The sequence below is a fragment of the Homalodisca vitripennis genome, chromosome 3 (assembly GCF_021130785.1).
Source record: "Homalodisca vitripennis isolate AUS2020 chromosome 3, UT_GWSS_2.1, whole genome shotgun sequence".
Classification (NCBI taxonomy): domain Eukaryota; kingdom Metazoa; phylum Arthropoda; class Insecta; order Hemiptera; family Cicadellidae; genus Homalodisca; species Homalodisca vitripennis.
In genome coordinates, this window is record NC_060209.1 from 106156157 (window position 1) to 106182598 (window position 26442).

At 31.0% G+C, this 26442-nt stretch overlaps 2 protein-coding genes across 4 annotated transcripts in view; one reads left to right on the forward strand and one right to left on the reverse strand.

Moving 5' to 3' along the window:
- LOC124357271 (probable ATP-dependent RNA helicase DDX28) overlaps positions 1-26372 on the forward strand; it is a 44487-nt gene extending 18115 nt beyond the window's left edge. The window contains exons 7-12 of the mRNA XM_046808857.1: positions 722-828; positions 2858-2974; positions 13950-14107; positions 19424-19607; positions 23903-24055; positions 26266-26372. Coding sequence (XP_046664813.1) covers positions 722-828; positions 2858-2974; positions 13950-14107; positions 19424-19607; positions 23903-24055; positions 26266-26361 — 815 coding nt within the window. The 3' untranslated portion in view covers positions 26362-26372. The remainder of the gene's footprint in view (positions 1-721; positions 829-2857; positions 2975-13949; positions 14108-19423; positions 19608-23902; positions 24056-26265) is intronic.
- Positions 827-11648, reverse strand: LOC124357272 (acylphosphatase-1-like). 3 transcript variants are annotated; one of them, XM_046808859.1, is made up of 5 exons: positions 11490-11648; positions 10677-10693; positions 7622-7731; positions 6608-6714; positions 827-2015 (listed from the first exon to the last, which is right to left on the reverse strand). In XM_046808859.1, exons 1-5 carry the CDS (start codon positions 11617-11619, stop codon positions 1936-1938), a joined length of 444 nt encoding a protein of 147 aa, XP_046664815.1. In that variant the 5' UTR covers positions 11620-11648; the 3' UTR covers positions 827-1935. The 3 variants fall into 3 exon arrangements, with proteins under 3 accessions (XP_046664815.1, XP_046664817.1, XP_046664816.1); XM_046808861.1 differs by having other exon boundaries at positions 11486-11624; XM_046808860.1 differs by lacking the exon at positions 827-2015 and adding an exon at positions 5812-5999.
- Positions 26373-26442: the final 70 nt, after the last annotated feature.

Below are 26442 nucleotides of genomic sequence, written 5' to 3' on the forward strand. Positions count from 1 at the left end.
ATTTAAATATGGCACCATAAATATATTAGACAAAGTAAATTTATATTACTGGAATATACTCTTTTTCATTAAAGTAGGCTTCTTAGTCTTGCCCCAAGTAGGGCTTATCATGCCTATCTGCCTGGTAATATATTTTCCATGTGTTGTTTGCAGATCAACAGATTTAATATTTTTCTTATCTTGACACACTTAAAACCAATCATCAGACATGTAAATAAATGTTAATTAATGTCAACTAACAACCATTCAGACCCTTAAAAGTATAACTATTATTTATATGTTCTGCTGTATGTATCCTGGTATTGTTTCTTCCTGTAAGTTTTAAGTGTATCAAATTTAGGAAACATATAATCTTTGAACAAATTATTGTTTTATATTTTGATCCTTTTGATACCTTCTCACCACTTTGACCTTGACCAAAATAAGCATTGCTGACAATCAATTTCTTTGTCAGGAAACATTCCTTTATCGATTTCAAGAACAACTACATTACTTGCTTATACAGTGTAAATTGGCTCTTGGGTTGTATACTATGTCTAGAGAGATCAGGAGAACAAATTAAGACAACAATAGGAAGTACTTATTCAAAATTGAAAACCATGAGGAGAGATGTATAGATTTATAAATGTACAATATACAATTTTACTGTAACTGGTCACTGGTGGTTTTACACCAAAATTGTGTTGTAAGCTTTCGAACTAACAATTGATCCACCTTACAGGACTATACAACATGTCATATGTTCGTCACATAGTAATGGATGAGGCAGACACATGTATGGATGACAGTTTTAGTGATTATGTAGTCAGATATCTCAAAAAGTTTCCGGTAAGTTATAATATTTTTTAATAATCATATTTTATTCTTGTATGTGATAGACAGTATTTCAAAGAATGTTTTTCTTTTGCCTCCTTCAGTGCAAGGCAGCCATATCCCACACTTATGAATGGAGGCATTAGTAGATAAGATAAAATAGGAATGTTACCGACTCCATTCTCATAAAAAAGATAAATTAAACTTCAGCATAGTATGAAATTTATTATAAATGTTAAGGTTTTACTTGTAATTCTTTGTTAAGTTTGATATGAACTAAGAAAATAGGCTCTTATTATTCTGTGATCTACAATCAAAAAACAAACTTAACAGGATTTCCGACCTTTTTCATCGTTATGTTATGTTATAGTAATAGACTACTATGTTTCGAGGATTAGAATTCTTAAAATAATTTAATACATAAGGTTAGAGAAACACAAATCAATATAATAGTGTTAAACTCGCCAAAGTAAAATAATTTCACAACAAAACTTCCATTGTGAAGACATATGTAGCTTAATAAATATTGCCTCAGGCAATGATCATAAATGGTTCTTACCTTAAAGAAAAGATATATTGTAGAGCTTTTTCTAGAGAGACTTTTGTATTCTTAAATAAGTAGGTTTTCGATTCTAGTTGGTTGGTCTGTGAGTGCGTTTAAAGCACTCATTTAATCATTTGTTTACAATTCACCCCTACATGTTCCATTGGCAAATAAAGCTCCACAACTAGAATATGAACAGTCCTAGCAACCTTGAGATCCAAGCATGAGAAAAAGTAGATGTTATATAAAACAAGTTGAGTGCAAGAATAAATCACAGTCATAGCTCACTTGTCAGTTTCACATTCCCTAAAAGCTTGCCAGTTGTTACTAAAAATTATTAAAATTAGTATTTAAAGTGATCATGATGCCAATTTATCTAGGTACTGAATTAAATACTTAGAAATAGTGACAAACAAATGGCTCTTCTCTTACAACAGGTATACATTGGAAGTTATAAGCTAAATATTTCTTAATACTTCCGCAGAATATAATTGCAGAACGCTGTAGAATTACAAGAGTGTTTAACAATGCGTCAAGCTGAAAGACCAGAAAGTTGAAATTTCATTCAGCAATTTTAATCAGAAAACTTCAGATTGCACCCAAAACATATTTTTCTTTGTACATCCTCTTTTGCTGCATTTCCGTGTTATCTCGGTCCCTGTATCAGACAACAATGGCATCCTTAATATGATTTTGCATCCATGAGAATATGCAATGCAATAAAGAATGGTAGAAACATCTTCACATAGTCTCTGTTTCCTAATAAAGTGTCGAGGCTTAGGATCTGTTTCAAAACAGTAAAATAGCAAATTCAATCTGCTTGTTATATTTCTTAATTTATTTATATTTCTTGTTACATTAATCTTATCTTGTAAACTAATTTTCATGTAGTTGGTGGAAGAGACATGAAATGTGATAAGGAAAAAACATTCGTGTAATTATTGATTGTGTGGAATGGCATGAGAAAAACTTTTGGATGAATTTTTAGCAGAGACTTTTATGATGTTACTGCTTGATGGTACCAATAGTGATAAAAATGTTAGGACAGATAAAGACTGTGTTGACTGTCAGTGGCTCCATGAAACTGTATTGATTTGGCGCAAATGTGATGTTGCACTTTGTATCTTAGAATGCTCCTGAATCTCACACCACTAAAACTACTAAAGGACCATGTGTGTACTGTATTGAACTATCAGTCGATCTTCTTGTACCTTTCCTAAGTATATATAGAAGTACACAAGTACTAACAATTTAATTTATCTTTATGATGAGAATTTAGCAACTTTGTTTAAAACATTTGTTGGTAAAGAGTCTTTTTTTGTAAATTATAGATTGTCTATAATAGCAAATCAAATATAATAAATAACTAATTACTATGAAAAAATCTCTCTAGTTAATGGGTAATAAAAAGAACCTAAGCCAGCTTCTAATTTTGTATCAATCATTAGTTAAGTCATTGACTTGAAGCCCAATTAATTTTGACGTATGATTTCTCCTCAGATTAGCTATGGAAGGGATCAGACCGACAATGAAAGCCTGCCACCGTTCTGTCAACTTACTCTTGTGAGCGCCACCATGCCGACCAGTTTACCAATGATACTGGAAGACATAATTGTGGTATGTGTTTGTGATACTATGTTGTTTGCGTGGATTTTCAGGTTCTATAAGCAAGGACGTAATCCTTTCTATCCTAATATAGGTTTTCCATAGATTACAAATGTGTGGAGAAATCTAGTTTGTAAGGGAAAAAATTAATTATTAGGTGAAACAACGCTCACTACCTAATTAGAGCTCAGCATCGTAATTATTTAGAGCTGTTTTTCGAGTCTTCAGGTCTGTCAGTTTCAGATTGAACACATATAGGACAAAATTATACATTGTAATAAATTACATTTTGTTTTTGGGATTTCAAGAAGCGTTTGTTGTTCAAGATGTTTAATCCATATTATGTAATACCTTATTCGAGCAAATTAACCTCTATTTGGGGGAGCAAACAGCAAGCAGAATGTTGATCCAACCTACAGGGATCCATTGCAATATGGAGTCTTTGTTATCATCTAAAGGTACAGCTTGAAATCCAAAAGCAAAATAGGTTTTGTAATTGTAATAATCAGTGAAAATATAAATTACATTGTAATACAATAAAGAATTTAATTTATTGCTGCTGATTGCTGTTATTCATAAATACACACTTAACACAATGTTGAGTGTTTAATGCTTGAAGAAGAGCTTTTTCCAATATTTCTTTGTGTTGTAATATTTAGCTATTTAGATTTCTCTTAGGTTCACTTATATTGCCAATTGGTACTTAACAGATGTGAAGTCCTTGTTTTTCAAAATTAACCCTCTGGCTTGCATGCTTTTTTATGCCCGGACTTTAACCACTTAACTGATTGGGTTCTTTATCAAACAGATATCATTTCCACAAGCATCATTATATAGCATGAGAATATAACATTACACATTTTTTTGATCACCTTGAACTAGTGAAAGAAACGCTGAAACAATTTCAAACTTGGTAGAGAATTAATCTTATAAATATCTTCGCTTAGAAGTTCCATAACTAGCTTCGTACACTATTTTGTTTCATTATGGTGGCTGATGGCCATTCAGATGTCTACAACTCCCTTATTTATTGAGTGTTATGTAATCCTTACTCTCTATATAATTTCTTAAACTTTTTATCATAAAACATTGTTAATATTGAACGGTTTTTGAGATATTAATCATGTAAATTCCATAAGAATTTTTCAGTAACCAAGAACTGGTAAAAAATGTAGAGAGAAGTCCAAAATTGGTACAACAAATTGATCTTGTACATATCTCAGCTGAATTCATTAACCAGTTTTTTGAAATATTGGAATCAAATTTTGGAATATCTAATTCTTTCTATTTTTTTAATTATATAACAAATTAATTAATTAAATTAAATTAATTAATTTTTATAGTTATATATATATATATATATATATATATATATATTTATTAATCTTCAATAAGAAATCTTCAAATGTATTAACAGTTTCTATATTTCGGCTTAAGCCGTCTTCAGGAAATTACAAACATATAAATAGGGCTATAAGAACATAATAAAAATAAAACAAAACATCAACACAGAACATGAAAATTAAGAATGAATTATGTAGAATGGTAAACATATGATTTAATTTTATAAATTCACTTTGTTGACTAAGTCACCTCAAATTTAATCCACTTGGAAATTTTGATTTAGTGACGAGTTGATGGGCTTGTTCCATGGTTCTTAGACTGTTTATATTTAAATTTTCTGATATTTTTCTAATTGGTTTCACTGAATATGTGTTTTCAAAATTTAAATTATGTATTAAACCATGTGTCACTAGAGGTTGCTCTGTCTTCTTATGTTTATATGCATACCTGTGCCCTGTCATCCTTGTTCTAAGAGAATTTATCGTTGAGCCAATATAATCTTTAGGGCATAACTTGCACTGAATTTGGTAAACAATATTTTTTGATTCGCATGTTAAGTCTTCAAATATACTGTATGATTTTTTTGTAGAACTACTTGTAAATGTTTTTGAAGTAGAGCACATGTATATATATAAAACCAGCACATCCTAATTATTTATCATTTAAGGATAACGCCATTGAATTACTTTGTAACAACCATCAGAAAAATCACAGTTGTTAGGCGTATATGGCCGGTATCTTGACTCAGATGGAAGTTTTAAAATTCTCACTGTTTCAAACTATTGCTTGCAATATTACATTCTTGAAATATTTTGGCCTCGTGAAATATATATCTGTGGAGAGCCATCATCGTATAACAGTTGTCAAGCCGAAAATTATAAAGATACCTAAACCTATCAGTTTGTTACTCCAACACACTAATGAGAGTTTTTTTAGGCAATAATACTGTCTAATATTGGCTGAATTTGACAAATTGAGTATTATTGATTTTGTTGTATTAATTTTTTATTTTAATGCATCTATTTTATCTATTATATCTTTTATATATTTATGAAAACCTTCAGTTTTTGTAAAATTGTATATCGAAAGTTAAAAACTGTTGTTACTTTGAAAATTAAAATGCCATATATTTATTTTTCATTGTTATACTTAAGCATGTTTGTACCAAATTTTAGTGGTATTGATTAAACATTTTAAATTTTATATACTTTAAAAATGAAACTACCCATCTTAAGGAATAGAAAGATGAAGATTTACAATAATATTCTTGTTTTTAGGCTTAGTTGGCCATTTTTTATTTACAGTGTAACCAAGAGTGTGGTGGATGCACTGTAATAGAAGACCCTCCCAGCACTGATAAATTGGCTTATCACTCTCATAGGTTATTACTGAAGATTTAACATACATTTAGTTACTAAAAGGAAACCAATCAAATTAAACATTAGGAAGGGAGAGAGATGATGTGATGTTTTGTGTGTAAATTACTCAGCTCTCTTAACAACTTATTCTTTTGGGAATGTTTCTTTATGTATTTAATTTTCAGAAGAACTAATAAAGGGGGGATTATTATTCATAGATTTATTTCAATAATTCTCTCAAGATTTCTCTGAAGATTTGTTGTTGTGAAGTAATGAAATCCTGGATCAAACATGTGGTTCCTGATGAGTTTCAAAGTCACGGAAGTCTAAATTTACTGAAAAAAGAAAAAGTCTTAATCTTAATTATATAACGTGAATTAAAAACTATCTATTTATTAGTAATTTTCCTTGGCCTTTTATATCAGGCTGACCTTATATCTATACCCTGCTCTCACCAATTTAAGTCATTTGAGATTTACCTTTTGCTAAAACTGTTATGAAGGGTTTAACAAAATATTTGCCATGTGAATAGAAATAATCTTGCAGACTGCTACTTAAATTGGTAAATAGACACCGTAGTTTGGTGAAATCACGGCAACCATCATTGTTATCAAATGTCAAAAATTGTTATTCTTGGAACAAGTTGTCACAATAGAAATAATATGTTATGTTTTATAGATGTACACATCACCTGATAATTCTAAAAAAGGCAGAAAATTGTTATATTTATCAAAATTAGGTATTAAAGAATTTGCTTCGAAGCAGCATTTTTTTATGTTTTACAGTTCTTGCTGTGGAATTAGTGAAGCCTTGAGAAAGAGAGTTCAAACTATACACTGTAATGCTAAAATCTCAACATTACTTTAGTTGTTTTTGTGTGGATAATTGCCATCTAAATAAATAAAAATAACTAGCTTATAGAATTAAACAAATATGAACTTACACGAATGGAATACTTTGTAGCGAAAATCATCAATATATCTCTCGTTATAAAACACTACCTTGTCCACTCTGGCCTCGGGGGAACCTCTTTCTGTCAGCCACTTCTTCCTGTAAAGATGTTAAAATGTTTCAAATGTAGTGTTTAGAGTTTTTATATGTCAGTGGAGTTTTTTATAGTGTTTTAGCCCACTATGGGGGCTATTCAACAATCAGAGACAAATTGGTTTAAAGATACAACTATGTATTTTTATAAAATAGAACTTTTTATATTTTATAATATTTATGCGTTATACCAACTACACTTGCTTTTTATAGTTTTCAGTTAAAATTAAAAAGTACTTACTTAACTATAAATGTTCCATACATGTGTATTAACTTGTTTTACCCATATATTAACCTAACGAAACCACATCTTAATTCCATCCTACTGAGTACACACTGCTATGCAAAATTATTACACTGATTGATTATTTTTCATCAACTCAAATGTTATATTTACTGAAACATAGCTTGTTTGGTTTGAAAATACAAAAAGGAATTGAATTAGGACAATTAAAAAATGGTCATCTCATTGGTTTGTCATCTTAGGCCTGGCCTGCTCTCATCGGATTCAGTAAAGTAAAAAATTATGTAAAGAACTGAGTAAGTTACTTGCACAGCTCAATCTCAGATTCCTTGTTTAAGGTTTGTTATTGACAATAGAAGATTTGTAAGGGTAATAGGATTTCAGACATTTGCCATCGTTATATTATATATTATATTTTGTAACGTATAACTATGGCAAATGTCTGAAATCCTATTATCCCTTCAATCTTAGAATTATAATATTCTATTCTACATTTAACTTATACTTTAAAAGTCTTAAAATAGAGTATATTCAATGTTTTAGAGTCCATATTATCTGATCACTTTGGAAATATCAATCATTAACAACTTATTTAGAATATTAAAAAATGTATGTTTGTTTGTTTGGTCTTGGGTAGGTAAATATTGAAAACAATATATAACTACTCACATGTAAGGGACGTAGCTCTCCTGTCCCTCGACATAGCCTCGCACAGTATGGTTGTTTGTGTACACAACATAGCCTCGCAGATTGTATTCCTCTGCAACTCTCTGCGTATACTAGTGCAAACATTATAAACACTAAAATAAGACTACAAACAAAAGTACCAGCAATGAAAAGGTCTTTACTTCTTTTCTCTGTTATGTCAACACAACAACCCCAATGAGGGTACCCATCCTCCCCCCCCCCCCCCAAGTAAGTTATTCTGTACTTACTTTTGTATTTGATGACTTTAAATTATCTCTAATAAAAACCATTTGGACAAAATGCACAGTAGATGTAACATAGCTATTTCCCCAGGAGGGTTCATTTCTGGTTTCCAGTAGAATCTACAATGAGTTCAGCTAACTACGATATTATCAGATAGGCTACATCTGTGCAACTCAATGGATATCTTGGATCAGCATGTTACTAGAACAGCATATGCTGAGATATATTGAATAAAGGAATTTGATTTATTGGCCTAGTTTACTGCTGAGGAAGATGAAATGTGTAAGGTTCCCTTAGTGTTAAAGGATTTATCAAACCTAATCATTAGGGAGAAATCTACTTTGCCCATTTTAACCGATAAAGTCTGCAGCAGAGCAAAGACAAGTAACTTGTCAATTCTATGCAGTATTTTGAATAACACCAATTTAAAAACAAATAATTTTAAATGGGTAGACATATATAGCGGAATTCACAGGATATATTAGGCCTAGAGAGGCTGGTCTGTTATCTTCAATTATGCTTGATCTAGAGAATTGTTTATTGGACCTATCTATCTTTGTATTCAAAAAAGATTACATGTTTAATTCCTCCTTAATCAACACTTTTTGCTGAATTTTAGGCAAAAACTTATTTAGATTATGCAGTTTTTCATTATTTTTAAGTTTTTCTTTGCTTATTTAACAATAAGCCAGTCCAGTTATAAACTTTACAAATACTTTACTTTAACTCAAGCAATAGAGCAAAACTAGTATTGTTGTTGAGTGCATGGCCTAGTGCATCTGGTAAACTATGATCCTGTTCTCAAGTCCCCGAAACTGTTTGTATTATGTACCGTTTATTCTGTTCTAATATGTTAATTTTAAATTAATAAAGGGTATTGTCAGAAACGTCTGTTTTATGTTAAATACTTGATAGTCATATTTTCCAAAGATGTTGCTATTGGGTGTTTGTATTTTTTAAAACCTTAGCTCTTTTTAAGTTAATAATTTTTCTTGATTGTTATTGCAGCATGCACATTGTTTCAACATAAAAAAGAAAGTTATCAACCAAAATGGTTTGATGCACTAAGAGGTGAAATAGCGAGTAGATAAGTTTAATTCTTAAACGCAACAATACATATAAATGGCAAAAATTAATTCTGAAATAAGTCTATTAATAAATAAATGATACTACCTAAATTAGAAAGAAATAAAAAGAATAAAAAACTTTTTTTCTAATTTTTATAGAACATTGTAAAATATTTCTAGAAAGTATTATATGACGATTTTCACTACAGCCAACTGAGTACAATTTTCCGCTACGTCTCTTTCTTGCCTGCCTCAAAACATTATTATTTATAAACAATTTTTTTTTAACTTGTTAGTTTCCTTATCGTAATTACTTCAGTTTCTCTGGCAACCCTATTTCTTTACTGTAAAGACAATAGGAATATATTTACACGTACATCATTTATTTAAAAATGATAGAGCTTTCATACTAAATAATAAAAAAGGTTTCACTTTGTATAGATTAAGAACAGTTACTCTCAAGTGTTTTACAGCCAAGAGCAAAATATTTTATTGTAATCATCTCAGTCAGATTTGTACTAACTTAACTATTCTCATTTTAAGTCCTTGTTAATAATGGACTTAGAGAACTGATGCTCTAGATGTTTTTTATTCAGCGGTGCGTGGACCAAAACTAGCAATTAATTTCGCTGAAAATTCATTTCATATGTTGATTGTTTGTTTTGATTAGTTGCTGTCTGAAATGACGCCACAGTAAAATGACATTGTCTTTTCTGTGAGTTTTAGTAACTTTGTGGAGAACATGCTCAATGAAAATAAAAATGAAATTAGTGATGGTAACTTTTATGATGTAATTTTGAGTGAAAGTGGCGATGAAGAAATGGTCTAACCGTAAAACTTAGAAGTGATTAGGGCAAGCTAATAAACCACATAATTTTATTTTTAGTGGTGGATCAGGTATAAATTCAATTGTAGCTAGCAACTAAGCAATAATATGGGATAAGAACTTTCCAATACCACCTTGTATAAAATGTGTAAAACCTGTGTACACAATGCCAATAATTAGTAAGTGAATAAATCATTAGGATTCAACAAAAGATGTCTGATGAAAAAAGCTTTATAATTTTTGTCTTATCAGCGATATTATGAAAAATGTTATTTATAACTCATACAATATGAATATTTAATGATTCTTGACCAAATTTTGAAGCCATGCTATCTTCTTGTATAAACAAAATGATCTCACAACAAAAAGTGATAAAATGTATATGCACATACCACTTTTTATACAGAGCTACTTCCTCTTTAATATAATGAAGTGATCTAAGCTTTTTGAAGTTACTGTTCACAAGTTTTTTAAAATCTTGTGTTAAATGATGTTTACAGTAAACATATATGAGTTTGATATTCAACACGAAATGATGTAAGATTAATTTTAATAGTTATTTGAACGTTCATGCTTTTAAGCTTATTAGAATGGTTCGGATACATTTTAAAACTTTTATTTTAATCATATTTCACATAATCATTAATTAAAGCTATATATACAGTTTTAATTTGCAGATTTTGATAAATCAGATTCTAAAAATAACAGGTGAAGTAACTTTTTTGATTATATGCTTAAAATATAAGATAGTAAAATGCTATGTGGTCGTTATTTTTAATTGATCTAAGCACCCACACAATTATTTCCGTTTTATACTCGTCTTTGAAAGTTTGTTAGAATAAATAAAAGTCTTAAAAAATATCTTTAACAACTTACTGTCAACCACCTTTATGTACTTTACCTCTTTGAAATGTACATCTGAAACAAAAATAATAAGACAATGGGTTAAAGTGCTTACATATATGTCAATAATAATAATTTCATTAGACTATTTTATTAATAGCTAGCTGGACTGGTGGTCATTTGATTTGGCCTAGTAAAAACAATTTTAAACTTAAACACTTTCTTGTAAAAACTAATTTTTAGTTGTAGTTGTAGGATGTCTTATTTTAATAATACGATTAATTTTACCCTATTTGATATTTTATTTGTTATTCCGAAACAATCTTGATTTTTTAATTTTGTTTATATATTAAAGTTATACACTGTACAAGTAAAACTAAAGGTACCGTATTTTTGTATTAATTATATCCTTAAAATAAGATATCTCTCATATTTTTATAATTAAAAATTAATGAGTAAAATTGTTTGAAGTTTATAATTTTTGTGTTTTTGTAAAACTCAAGGTCATTTTACTAAGTCAGCTTTTAAGGTCACCAGCAATCATACTTCATCAACCAAATTTTATTCTATTAATAGGGCAATATTGTTATAAAACAATACAGTTAAAAATATATTTGATGGGATCTTACTTGTTACGATTTTTATAATAATATAATATACTTTATATTTTAATATAATGCCAAATTATATTAAAATATAAATGTAATATTAATTAGTACTATGTTTTATAATAGATTACCATGATTAAGACAATGCCCAAAAAGGTATTATATACTGTAGTTAAATTATTCAGTAAAAGATTAAAGCTTTGTTAATTGTAAAATAGTTTAATACTATTGCATAAGAATGTAATTTATTAGATTTTACCTACTTTGTACATCACCAAAGACTTCAAAATGAAAGCAGGAAATTTTGAATGGCTTTTGCCCTGGCCATCTCCAGCACACAATGCTTTCCAGTAGGAATGTCAACAGCACTAAACTTAAAGCTGTGGCGTACATCGCTGTTGGCTCAGATAGTAAAGATTGTAAAGAGATTACAAGCTGATAAGGTACTCCAGTGCTGTATATATTTCTTTTTAGCCAATTCCAATAGAGAAATGAACTATTACAATCATCCGACAAGCAGCTTTTGCTCTCATAGGTTTTTGCTAGCAACAGGTAGTGCTGTATTATCAGAAAATGTGTTTTGAGACATACATTTTCTTGCAACTAGGCACTTGGGAAATTATTGACAAATTTATGAAGTACTGGGCAAAGGTCAGATCCTTGTGAAACTTCTGTTTGGAGGAATAGATTTGATGAATAGATTTGATTTTGAATAATTAATTTGTGGTTATCTTTGACTACTGAAATCATATAACTGAACTAACTAGCTTGGTTTACTGGTCCTTCCAGTTTTAGTTTAATTCTTTGACTAAAGAAGGCTCTCTACAGGAAGGTCAAAATACTTTGAGGTTTTTTATTGTAATTAAAATTAACAATTTTTTGATGTAATATGAATCAGAAAAACTAGATGATAGTCATGACATTGCCTGCATAAGCCTAAGCATTAAAATTAATCTACATTAAACCTAATAATAGACATTGTGATCATTTAAATCAATCTCTGCTTATTTATTGGGTCCATTATTCCGCACAGAATAATAACTTGATCAATTTGATATTTTTAAATTTAATTAAATGCTTGTTAAAGTTGCAAAGAACTAATACCTCAAAGGGGTATTTTAATCTTAAATTAATTTAATTTTTATAAACTTCATAAGACTGTTGTCCAACACTATGCATTGTAAGTTTTACATTTTATGTCTATCATGAAATAAGAATTCATTAATAATTAAAAGTATGTTTAATTTACTTATAAGCAACAATGTATTAATTTGTAAAATATCATACACAATAATTTGATTGTTTTTTCAAGTTCTTCAAGTTCTTTCAAGTTCTGTACAAACAATCAAGTGGTGGGTGATCACAATAAAGTCCAGGAAACTTTCTGGATATTTTAAACCATCTCTATGCCAAGAAAATTATTTCAGGCTTTAACTCTTTTGAGAGATAAGTTTATTATTAGCTAAATGGTAATAAAAGTCCTATTGAAATGAAAATAAGATATATAGTGTAAATAAATATCAATTGATAAATTAATACTTTATAGGATTTTTGTCTTTAGTTAGATTTTCACTTACAACTAAAAATAGACTACACTGGTTAAAATAATTTGAACAATGAGTACAGTTAACAAACAAGATACATGATTTATTAAGTGGAACATTATCGAAATTGAAAAGAATGAAAAGTGTTTAATTTTTCATTGGTGATTATACAATATAGGGATTAAAGGTTTATTTAGTTGTGGAATAAATTTGATTTAATTTTGGCGGGGCAAGGGTTGAAGGGATAGTTGATCATACTGACTCAATAAAATATTGGATGAGAGCTTTATATATTTTTAGTATGCACAGTAAAATATAAAAATATTCCAAAATTAAAAACTAAGTGGCGAAAAATTTAAGTTCTTATAGACAAGTTCAGTTGAAATTTAAGGAGTTTATCAAAAGTTAAAACATTTTTCTTTATAATTCAGAGTTCAAAATGGAGGATGTTGGCAAATAAAAAGTCTATCTTACCACTGGTCTCTTCTGTATCACAGGAAAGGCTTGACGCTTAAAAAATGGAATAAAAAACAACTGTGGTACTGTAAATTAGGCTGAGAAAATGTTTTATTAGTTCAAGAATTTGCTAATAAATAATTTACTGGAGATGATACTCAAAATTAGCTACCACTGTCTTCTCTTACGGTGCTTAGTAGTAGCTGGAAGGGGATAGATGATTTAGGAAACAGTAAAATAAATAATTAGTTCAACTAAGGGCACAGGAAATGGAACTGTTGAATCACATTTCTTTTTTCTTGCTCTCACTTCACCGCACTCACTATAAATTGTTGATGAGGTGAAATAAATGTTAACTTGGAATTATTAATTATTTGAAATTTTACTTAACAATAGTGTGCATAAATAGTTTCCAGATAATTTTGATATGAAATAACAATTTAAAAACAAGTTAGAAATTAAAATGATGTGAAAACTTTAACTGAGTGATTAATAAAATACTTGATTAAATATTACACAAGTTATACTGTTTTGGAATTAATAATTTCTAAAATAAGAAGTGGAGTTCAGTAATCAGCTTAAAATAAATTTACAAAGAACATTAAAGGAGATGAATTGTTATGCTTAAGTTTTATGATAAAATTAATGAGGCATTTCAGTATGGAAACAAATAGTTACCAGTGGTATTGCTTTTTAAATATCTAATTGGGAATTTTGCTGCAGCCAGAGTCATTGGTGAAGGTGGAAACACCCAGGCTACACCAGGTGCTGGTCCATGTCCCCCAGATGTTCCTGCGTCTTGGGCAGTCTGAGAAACCCAGCAAGTTGCTTGAGCTGGCCAAGAGGAATATGGCTAAGGAGATCCCAACAATCATTTTCAGGTATGTAAGCTAATTTAATACTTCTTATTTCTGTTACTTAAATGTCACAATACATATGAACAGGTTAACACATTTACATATTAAAATTTTTCAATGTTAGTCTGTTTTTTTTTTGTTTTGTTTTTTTATAATGAAAATACAATATTAAGCACATTTCAAAATGGGTTACATTAGTGATATTAAAAAAAAAAAAAAAAAAAAAAAAAAAAAAAAAAAAAAAAAAAAAACTGGATACCCTTTGCTCTTCCTACTAACAAAAGTGTAATGTAATTTTATTCATCTTGTAGATTGAAATATGCATAGGTACTATCCATTTTGTGAGAGAAGGTTGATTTTAATTAATTATGTCAAAAAACCTCCAGTTACCTTTGGAAAAGTATGCATGATTAGATTGATTTTTAAGTCTCCGGTTATCTGAACCATGTTTATTAGTAGGTAACTGTTAAAATTGTTTATAAAAGGCGTATTCATCAGACTTCATCATATTTTTGTATTAATAATAATTACGAGTACTGAGTTTAATTTTGAAGGTAGACAAAAACAAAACACAACTACAGAAAACGGCTGGATATTTTCTCACTTATTGTTATAACAGTTATATTCTGTGTTTTGTTGCACTGGCAGTGTGATGCTCATATTAGCTATGTACTGTATATTGGAATCAGCTGGTATTATTAATTGCATTATACAAGGTGGAATCAAAAAATTCCCGTATTCACCTTTTTTTTTTTTTGCGACACGCCTATACAAGCTAGTATGCCAATAGCCTCTGCTGCAATAGCCACTGAGTCATTGTGCAGAGTTTCGTTTTTGTGAGTGGTTGTCATTACATAGCAATTTTTGTGATGGCTGTTAAATTTGAGCAATGACCTTACATCAATTTTGGCTTTAAACTTAAGAAATCGCAAACAGAAACTTTTGCAATCATTTAAGAAGCTTTTGAAGAACATTCACTGAGCAGAACACAGGTTGTTGAGGCTAGTAGAACTTCAATTGAAGATGATCTTCATTCCAAGATGAAAACAGATGAAATTGTTGGAAAAATTTAGCACCTTATTCACGAAGACTGTTGTCAGATAATGAATGACTGTCAAGAATTTTAACCAAAAATCTAGGCATGGAATTGAGTTGCCGCAAAATCTGTGCCTCGGCTTTTGACTGTCTATCAAAAACAACAAACATCTTGATGTGCAGTGAACCCAAAGAGACATCTAAGTGACCCCACATTCATATACAGGATCATGACTAGTTGTTGAAAGTTGGTTTTATGGTTATGATCCAGAAACAGAACAACAGTCATCAGTGTGGAAAAGTCTACAATCACCAAGACCGAAAAAAACAAGTCGAGTGAGAAGTAAAAACAATGCTTGTGGTTTTTTATTTAATTAAAGGCAGCATGTCCATTGTGAGTTTGTGCCATCTGGTCTTAAAATGAACTCTAATTTTTATTGTGACGTTTAAGGGAAAATGTGCGTTGAAAAAGGCCTGATTTGTGGAAAGACATAAACTGGTTATTGAATCACGACAGTGTTCCAGCTCACGCTTGCATGAAAACAATACAGTTTTTGGCCAAAAACAACATGGCTATCGTTCCACATCCTGCCTATTCACCAGATTTAGCCCCTTGTGACTTCCGGGAACTTACTTCACTTGTAAGTATGGGAACTTTCCAATACCACCTCGTATAAAATGTGTAAAACCTGTGTACACAATGCCAATAATTAGTATGTGAATAAATCATTAGGATTCAACAAAAGATGTCCAATGAAAAAAGCTTTATAATTTTTGTCTTATCAGTGATATTATGAAAAATGTCATTTATAACTCATACAATATGAAGATTTAATGATTCTTGACCAAATTTTGAAGCCATGCTATCTTCTTGTATAAACAAAATGATCTCATAACAAAAAGTGATAAAATGTATATGCACATACCACTTTTTATACAGAGCTACTTCCTCTTTAATTTAATATAATGAAGTGATCTAAGCTTTTTGAAGTTACTGTTCACAAGTTTTTTAAACTCTTGTGTTAAATGATGTTTACAGTAAACATATATGAGTTTGATATTCAATTATGAAAAATGTCATTTATAACTCATACAATATGAAGATTTAATGATTCGTGACCAAATTTTGAAGCCATGCTATCTTCTTGTATAAACAAAATGATCTCATAACAAAAAGTGATAAAATGTATATGCACATACCACTTTTTATACAGAGCTACTTCCTCTTTAATATAATGAAGTGATCTAAGCTTTTTGAAGTTACTGTTCACAAGTTTTTTTAACTCTTGTGTTAAATGATGTTTACAGTAAACATATATGAGTTTCATATTCAACATGAAATGATGTAAGATTAATTTTAATAGTTATTTGAACGTTCATGCTTTTAAGCTTATTAGAATGGTTTGGATACATTTTAAAACTTTTATTTTAATCATATTTCACATAATCATTAATTAAAGCTATATATACAGTTTTAATTTGCAGATTTTGATAAATCAGATTCTAAAAATAACAGGTGAAGTAACTTTTTTGATTAAGATAGAACTATCACAAAAGTGATGTTTAGATGTTTTTTTATGTATAAAAAAATTTTGAAATTGTTAATTATGATTTCTTTATCTAAGTAAATAAAATATCATGGGAAATATAATATTGGATAATTTACTAACAAGTGTGGTTATTGTAAAAATGGTAAACCTCTCTGCCAATGTGTTCTTTTTAACATTAACCCTAGAAATGGCATGGAATCCAGTTGCCTACTTGAACAGCAACAGTGGGTATCCTAAGTGAGCTATCTTCACATTCAAGATATCAAGTCAGGATGGCTGTGTGGTCTAATGCGCTAGTCTTGAATGCAGGAGTTAGCCTTTGAGTTGCGGATTCGGTTCTCGAAGCTGACTTTAGGGATTTTTGCAGTCTTGTAAAAATGACTCTTATGAGAGTCATTGGTCTGCGGTAAAGCTGGTGGGAGGACCCACCTTAAATTAACAATGGTTGGTTTGGTTGGAAGTTGATGGGATCAGTGGTTTTCTTATATAAGTGTTCCAGTTTATGCCTGTTTAGCAATTTTTGTCTTTACTATTAAAAACAAACACTTTATGTTTATTTCATATTCTGTGTGGCATATATTATTGAATCATGACCATAATAGCTTTTAAGGATTAAAAACCATTTATACCACAATAATATACAAATTGTAAAAAGCCTGTACTCACAGCAGGAAAAAATGCGTCATAAATTACAACTTTGCCAGTGACCCTCTTCCGCACATAAGATTTGAATTGATTTGGATGGCTCAGTTCCACTGCGGAACACATGACTCAGATCAACTTGCACTGCTTTACTTTCTTCTTTTGACAAGTCTTGCACTCTAGCAGCAATATTCTAATCCATTATGGTTGTTCCATTATAAGGAGATAACTGTTGTATTATTATTTTTCATTTAACAATTTTTATTTATTTTTTAAGGAGAGATTGATCTCCTTTTAAGACATATTCTGCCTGTCCTTATGGGACACTGGCCTGTGCAAGGATCTTATCAAACAGAATAAAGGAGAAGGTCATTATAGTACAAGGTCGATTGAACTGATAAAAAGTGCTGTGGGCATTTGAACCTGCACTATCTCTAACTCAGATTCAAAATCAGACGTCTTACACCACTTGTCTTTCGGTACTCCCGTTACTTAAGAGTGTACTATAGTAGACCTTGAGTTTTACCCAAAAGAAAAATGTCACACATCATGCAGTTTTATGCTCTTATTTTTTATGGAATGTGTATCATTTTAAAGATTAATAAGCGTCCAAGCCTTATTACTTTTTTCTGATCCTTTTATGAGTTATTTAGAAAAAAATCTCAAACTTTTATATACTTCATTGTTTAAGTATTCAAAAAGTATGCACTTTACAAAAACATTAAAAAGTATTTGGATGTATATTAATTATATCTTTAAAATGATACATTTCCCATAAAATTATGATAAAAAATAAGGGCATAAAATGAACGAGGTTTAACGTTTATTTAACATTGTTCTTATCGGGGATAACTCAAGGTCATTTTATTACAGTTGGCTCTTAAGTGGAAAACAGGGCCGGGTCAAGTTGTATGCTTTGTGACTGAGAAGTCAACATTTTGAAATTTGTTTTGATGGTGGATAATTTGAGTGAACGAGGTGATATTTGTGTTGTTATTAATTCTGAAAAAGCAATAAGAAGCTACTGGACCCAAAAACACTGCTCTACTATGTTCTGTAAACACCTGTGTTTGTTTGTCATCAAGAATTAGTGGAAGTTACTAAATAATAATCTAGTTCATTTTTATAGTTCTTTAATATATTAAAGATGATTAGTTAATCTATAATATAAAAAATGAAACTGTTCGTGTGTAACAGCATCACTCACAAACGGCTGGACGGATTCGCCTAATTTTTTTTTTTTTATTTGTTCGTCTTGATCTGTAGAAGGTTATAGGATACTTTTTATCCCTTTCCCGATTCAGGATTCCGCCCCACTGGTTACAGAAATACCCGTAAGAAATGCATTGCAGCAAACATATGTTATTAAGTGAAAGAGTCTTTTCAAATTTTTAATCAGCTGTTCTTTGTAAACATATATAATGCGACAAAAAATATATTTATATATAAATTTCTTTACACTTATAGTTTTAAAGCATAGAGTAAGCTTAAGAGAAACGACAAATTTTGTTTAAACTGTTTCTGCAATCATAATATATAAAAATGAATGTTTGTGTGTTTGTCCTTTATAGACTCAGAAACTATTGGACCGATCACTATGAAAATTTGTATTTTTCTATGTAGAAGGTTTATACGCAATGCCCATTGATGTAACTAACCACCAAGCTGTACTGCAAGATATAAAAGTTATCAAAGCGCCTGCACATTATAAACTGCAATTACAACACAGTAGTTACGTATATTAAAATATCCAAACACTATTTGAAGGCAAAGAAATATACGGGCAAAGCTTAAGAGACGCGTGCGAAGCCGCGGGAAACAGCTAGTAATAAAAAAAATTAGGAAAACCCATGGAAGTTGTGAGTACAGCAGGTCCTGTGTTCCGTGTAATCTAGTAAATTAATAAGTTCTAGTAGGTTGCCTAGAAGTATTATGAGCGGGATAGGGTTAAGAGTTTTAAAAAGTTTCTTTCAAAAATTAGCTATCTGTTAAAACATCTCTGTAGAAATCCTGCGTGGCTGCTCTCTGTTGCCCAACTAAGACTTTTTTTTATGAAAACTGTATGATATTAGGTAACAACTCTAGATTCTAGATTTGGTAACAATTATTGCAGCAACCGGTCCAAGGTGTGTGACTGGGTGTCCATGTTCCTCAACGAGAACGGAATTAGCTGTGTAAACCTCAATGGAGACATGCCAACAGACATAAGAAGAGGAGTGTTTGATCAGTTCCAGCGAGGCTTTGTGGATGTCATATCCTGCACAGATATTGCATCACGGGGTCTTGACACTGTTCGGGTGAGTAGCATTACAAGTTTTACCAATTACCATATTGAAAATGAAATAAAAAATATTTATGAACTAAATTTGTAATTTTCCCTTCAAGTACTGTATCAAAACTGTCCAGTTGTAAGTAATAAACTTTTACTTATGTTTGCAGAAATACGTAGCCTATGTTCGAAGGACCAATAAAAATGTCTAATATTAAACTCAAAATGAAACAATATAATGTATAGTGGTTGAGGTTTTAATAACTATTAAAGTTCTGCACTTCGATAACTGAGCAAACGGAGCCTATACGTTGATTTACAAGATTGAGGTTCATTTTTTTGATATTTTTAAAAATTACTGTTGGGCTTCTAAGAATAATTGTTACTTCAAATGGGGAAAAATAAAAATACGGAATAAGATCAAAGAACATACTATTTGATAAAAAAAGCACACAGTAAATCATGAATACAAAGAGTTAAAATGGTTTTCGTTTCTATTAAAATGTCCAAAATAATGTCCGAAATTAGTTGAAGCTTTTAACAATCTTGATGGAGAAGAAAATTGTCTCTAATTACGAAGAACCATAAGAATAATGAACCACTGTTACCTTGCACTGTCCATTGTCTGATACCTTGACACAATGAAGTTGAGTTGATTGCAGTTCGACCTGGGTTGCTTCCAAGGAATGTTGCACTGTTGGAGTTCTTGTTGATGTATGAAGATTCCACATTCACTAGACACTATTCTCGGTTCACTCACGAACGCTGATGTTCCACAGGGACAAAGTTACTTTTTGGCTCGTTAAAAAGATAAAGTCCGGTAAGGGGTTGACGACAATTACACAATGAAGTGGCAAGGCTTTTAATTGCCATAGAACGGCTCAAAGGTTCACAACAACAAGGAAAAGGGGGCACGCCCCAAACTAAGTTAATGCTGGTTTAACGTACGACGGAGCGATACAGAGTCTGTAAAAGAACTGAAGAAGATGCCTCGGAGGGCTTTTTTCGTCCGTGTCTCCAGGACGGCTGTGATTGGTCGACACAAGTTACCTTATTCTACGTCACAGTTGGACCACTATAATTTGGGATACACGTGTGTGTGTGTACAAAGATACAATGAAAATAGATTCCTTTATGACTAACGTGGTATCAAACAATGGTGGAAAATGAGCAATTCTAAATAAAATACACAATTTTGGTTATCAGTAAGAAAATGTATTAATATGTAAATTAAATTAATTAGTATAAATAAATATGAAAACCTAACAGCCTATATATTGAGTTGTACCTCATATATATTTTTTGTTTTTACTGGTGTTATGTTTGGAGTGTAATTTCAAAGGATATAAAAATATAAGTACTGTAATATTGTTTTTCAGTAAAAATGTTTGCTGAAAAAAATGTTTTCTTATTTTTATAATTTTACAAAGACTGAGACAACAATATTATAATGTAACATACAGTGTTTTATTTTAAGTGGTATTATTAGTAAAAAAATATAATATTTTATTGATAAATGACATAGTTCTTAGTCTTCTTAAAGTGACAAATCTTTCCCAGTATAATGTTGTTTACTACTTGTAAACTACATAAACTTACAGTTTATAAACACAAACATATCATGACAATGTTGTGATTATGTGCTTACAACATTCGTTTTCAAAGATTACAAAAGAGTGTTAACAAAAAACTAATAGTAAACGGAAACTGATAAGACTCCATAACCTGTTGAGCTGTTTCACATCTGATCTTTTTTGCAAATTTAATGTCCATCCAAAAATCGCACAGCTTCTTCTTAGAGGCTTAGTAAACTAAATTTTAATGAAGTAATGCATTTTTCTCTAACACCACCTGTAATTGCAGTACTACATGAACTGCACCAAATTCACCCTTCTCAGGTGAATATAGTCCCTGTTGTTGGACAAGTATGTAAATCAAAGACAACAGAAATGTTTTCTCCATTTTATTCATCATCTTTAATTAGGTGAAGTTTTAAAAATTGGTTCACTGTCTTCTAATGGTAATTTGTGGTGTGTGGTGAAAATATTGGTCATATAAGATTATTACCACAACTCTCATAGCCACAATGATCCTATTTTAATTTAATGAGATCAATTGAGGTTGAAACCAATTGTGAAGTATGAGTGTAAGTCAATATTAACTGGAACATTTTCTTAGAATATTTATTTATTGGTAGAGTAAAACTTTGAACATACCCTAGTTTTATATATAATTTCCTCTTTTATTTACACATTTTCCATAACAAACTGGAAGTTTTTTTAATACTTTCAAGAATGAATGAAATTAGTCACATCTGTAACCTACTACACATGTTTGCACCCCTCATCGTCATAAGAGTATTCTAGGATTTCTTCTGCTCACATATGTGGAAGTAACACTACTACAAATTGGGACTGTAGTTGCATGTTTAAGTGTTTCCCAGTGAGTTTGATTGAACTTTTCTGGAATAAATGCAGCCATACGTGGCCAAGCGTTATCATGGAGCAGAAATGCACTTTAAATAGGCTTCTCTCACCCTTTTTACTGATAGGCAACCTTCACAGCATTAAGCAGGTGGCAGCATTTATTTACCATTCATGAACAAAATCACGAGACTAGCTGGGTGAAGAAACAAGGGTCAACTCAAAATTGCGTACCTTAATATGAAGTCCCTCCATACAGTATTTGAAGAGGAGAATGAGGTGCCTCATTTTACACGGTTTTGATCCATTTTGCACTGTTTTTTCAAAACATGGCTTTAGCCCACCACTCCCTCCCACAACTATTCAATACTAGGGTACTCAATGCTGAGACTTAATAAATGAAAAGATAAAGTTGAAAAACAAAGTAAGGGGAAAGTATTGGAAATTCAGGGACTGTAAAGACTGGGGTGGCTATGAGAAAATCATAAACTGAATAAACTCTAATATGGAGAACAAAGAAAATGATTTAACTAAAAAGCTTGATTCGAATAATAATACAACCAACTTATAATAATACTCTTAAACTAATTACCATTCACCAATTATGGTATCTATAAACATGCTTTTTAATACTAATTGAATAAAACTATGTACGTAACTGATCACAGCGGTTTTATTCGTTTGAAATTGATATAAAAACCCATGTTCCATCACCAGTGACTATGTGGTTTAAAATATGTCTTCACATTCTTCATGGTACTGGAGCTGGTCCCATTCTCTTTGTTTTTGAGTTATTTGGGTACCCAACGGGCACAAAGTCTACGATATCAAGGTTTTTCAGTCAGAATGTAATACACTAGATGTGTGATTATGGACCATTGATCTTCCTTAACGTTGTTACTGATTTGTTGGTCGATGTCATTGGTAACCACAGGCTATTGGACACTTTGCATTTCTTTGCGAACATCAGTTTGTTCTTCTCAAAAGAACTGGCACTATTTTTAACTGGAGTACAATTCATAATGTATTCTCCATACACAGAACACAATTTAAGATGAATTTCCACCAGTTGCAGTAAAAACAATTGGATGACGCTTTGAACGTCACAGTCTGCGGGAGATTCGATTCCGATGGGCTTTTTAACACCAGTTTAGAGCACATAGAATGTCATAACAACATTCACTTGAAACTGCCTGATGTGTACTGAATTTAGCTACACAGTGCCACTCAGATTGTGCTGCTACCTTCACTTGTTCAGTATCAGAGGCCTCTGCAACTTACTTTCAGAACGACTCCTATAATTTGTGTTCTACTTGTTTGTTACTAGATTGTGATCACTAGAGCTGAAATTATTGTCAGGGTTAGGCTAAACATCCACCCATTATTCCATATAATGTGTTAGTAAGGTTGTCAGAGGCATTCCATATGGGTGACAGCTTCCTTCCTCAGCCAAATTACCTTTTTCTGTTTCTCCGTACCATCCTCTGGTAATCATGTGTACGAGTAATTTTCAGGCAAAGTTACAGCAGCACTTATGGTACTTAATCAAACTTAGTAATTATAAAATTAGAACGTTTTTAATACAAATATATCACACTTAACTACACCCTCCATGCTGTTGAGTTCTTTGTGGGTTGTTTATTTCAAAATAGTGTGCTTTAAAGAATTACGAACATTGCCAAATCAGTTAAAACTATATGTGAATTACTATGTACAAACGCTCTATTTAATAGACTTGTAGTAAACCTAATGAATCGTGTCTTAGTGATATTCTTTGTTTTTCTATTCATGTGAAGGAGTTTTCCAATTACATGCGTATCTGAAATAATTTTAGATCTTTTGATGTAAATATTAAGTTGTTGTATTTTATTATGTTTTTTTATTTTACTTCTCATTTCAGGCAAAACACATAATCAATTATGACTTTCCAATCTACATGGCTGACTACATCCACCGATGTGGCCGTGTGGGCCGGGTTGGTCATACTGAGAATTGCCACATCACCAACTTTGTGTCAAATGAAAAGGAAGTTGAACTTGCACAGAAGGTTGAGGTTAGAACTCACTTTATATCCGAATTCACAAATACATAGCAACTTTAAGTAGTAAAATTGCAATACAAGTTTTGTATAAACTTATGCTATTTGTGGTAATTTATTCTGAGAGCAATAAGTTAGTTTCAACTTTCAAACTTCACAATTAAATATGTGTTATATTCAATGAGAAATACCTGGACAATTAGTGTATGGTGTATTTACAAATTTAACATTACAGTAGAGTCCCGTTAATCCGACCTAATTGGGACCGAGCCCTATTCGGATTATGTGATTGTTCGGATTAGCCAGAATTACAGAAAAATACGGTTTTAAACTTGAGAATGGGTCTATTTTGTTATAGAATTATCAACATTGTTTATTAAAACATGTTTTCTGACTGTTGCATTGTATTTCTTGACAAATAAACGTGTTTGCGAATACTAAGCACATTTACCGTATTTAGTGTGAGAGTTCTATTGGCAATGTGAGCGTACTGGATATTGTACGGGTCCACGCGTTCAATAGTTGTACGAAACTACGCGTCATCCAATAGACTCTCTTTAATGCGACAGAAGACAATAACTGAATTTATGTCTTTTAACAATTAATATTGTACTCAATAATAATATCAGTACTGTACGTCCAATTTTTGTTTGGTTTTACTTCTTAATACAGTAATTTAACACATACTTAACCTATAAGTTTCAATTTGGTACTGTATTTAACTTCATTATTTATGTACTGTACCGTACACAATTTGTCTTAATAAAATACTGTCTATTTAATTAAAGTTTTCTTTGTTTATGTACGAAATGATGCACCCATTTTCATTTTTTATGTAATTAGTTCCTATAACTGTTCATTATTGTTATAAATAATTCCTCCTGGACCTGTTCGGATTAACCAACGTTCGGATTACACGTGTTCGGATTAGCGGGACTCCACTGTATCTACTGTTTGTTTGACTTACTGAGGTGATAGCTACTAGATTAAAGAAATAACAATCCTCCCTGACAGTATTCATGCTGTTTGCTATGAAAGAGCTTTGCACACTCCCAATATTCTTATTTTACAAGATCTCCCAGCCCTTGAAAACTGGTTGATGTCTTGGAAACCTTCTAAATCAGCTTCTCCATTATGTTTTGGTAGATTTTATATTAATTCCATCAGAATAATGATTTGGAATTCATCTGATGAACAAAACTACACCTTGATAGCTGTCCAATTCAAAAAAGTAAGACTACCCAAGAGGAATAGTTTTTATTAACCACTTCCATACTGGAGTTGATCAATGCAGCTATTGTATGTTGAAATAAGGAAAGGCCAAATAGCCATACTACAATAGTCAGCTAGTCAATAACTTACATTTGAGTGAGTGTCCTAACTAATTCTTATCTGGAGGATTAACAGAACAAAATATGCTTGTCAGGGAGCTGGATTTGGATCCAAGGCGTTGGATTTAACCCTTTAAGGAGTGCGTGTAAACTCTACATAATGAGTAAGGACATCATATGACATATATTCTTGTAGTGGCCCAAAGTAGTACGGACGTCATACAACGTTTAGCCTCTGTATTTTTGTGTTATCATAAATGCATTGCTATTACTGATTGCCTTTAAGTATATTTGTCTGTAAAGTGGTTCCATCTATCGACAACATACTTAACTTCCATGTTTGTGCTCGCATTCACTTGTAATCTGATTTTACCACCAGATCTCAGTAGCCACCTGGTAGAAGCAACTGACTCAAGGTCACTTCATGCGCGCATCGCTTTGTTTACAGATTAAGCCACCACATTATTCTAGCCATACCTTGTATACTGCTTACTGTGGCTGTATTTATCTTGTGAGAGTGACATATTTGTTGAGCAACCATCTAGTTTGTTACTGTTGCCCAAATGGTAGACAACATTGATTGAATCTGCCATAGTGAGGAAATAAGACATTTTATTTGAAAAAGTACTGAAATATTGACTTGTAGAACACGTAGTCCTTTTTTATTAAGCTTCCAAATGTAAATAAACATTTTTAAGAGATTTTAATTTTTTACTCCTTTTGGTAATATTTTGGATTTCATCCATTACTCATTTTAGCCTATCAAAAGAAGACGTCATATGACGTCCATACTCCTTAAAGGGTTAATTCTGTGACAGGAGAACTTAGTTTATAACAGCTAAGCAGAATTTTTTGAGATACTGCAAAATATTTATGTTTCTGATTCTGTTTCAGACTGCAGTGAGAACAATGTCGGTGCTGCCTAATGTGAATGGCAACATTACCAGAGTTATTCAGCATAAAAAGATGAAATATGAAAATATAATATAGTTATAGTAATATTTTCTTGTTTTATTTCCCTGCCATTATTTAATTAATATTAAGTAATAATGTTTTAGTAAAATAAAAATA

What these genes read in the sequence shown, in the direction of transcription:
- LOC124357272 (XM_046808859.1), bottom strand. Translation starts at nt 11,619, where the DNA reads ATGTACGCCACAGCTTTAAGTTTAGTGCTGTTGACATTCCTACTGGAA. An exon ending in GAGAGCTACGTCCCTTACAT is followed by an intron (nt 6,715 to 7,621) that starts GTGAGTAGTTAT and finishes ACATCTTTACAG; the next exon opens with GAAGAAGTGGCTGACAGAAA. An exon ending in CTACAAAGTATTCCATTCGT is followed by an intron (nt 2,016 to 6,607) that starts GTAAGTTCATAT and finishes TGTCTGATACAG; the next exon opens with GGACCGAGATAACACGGAAA.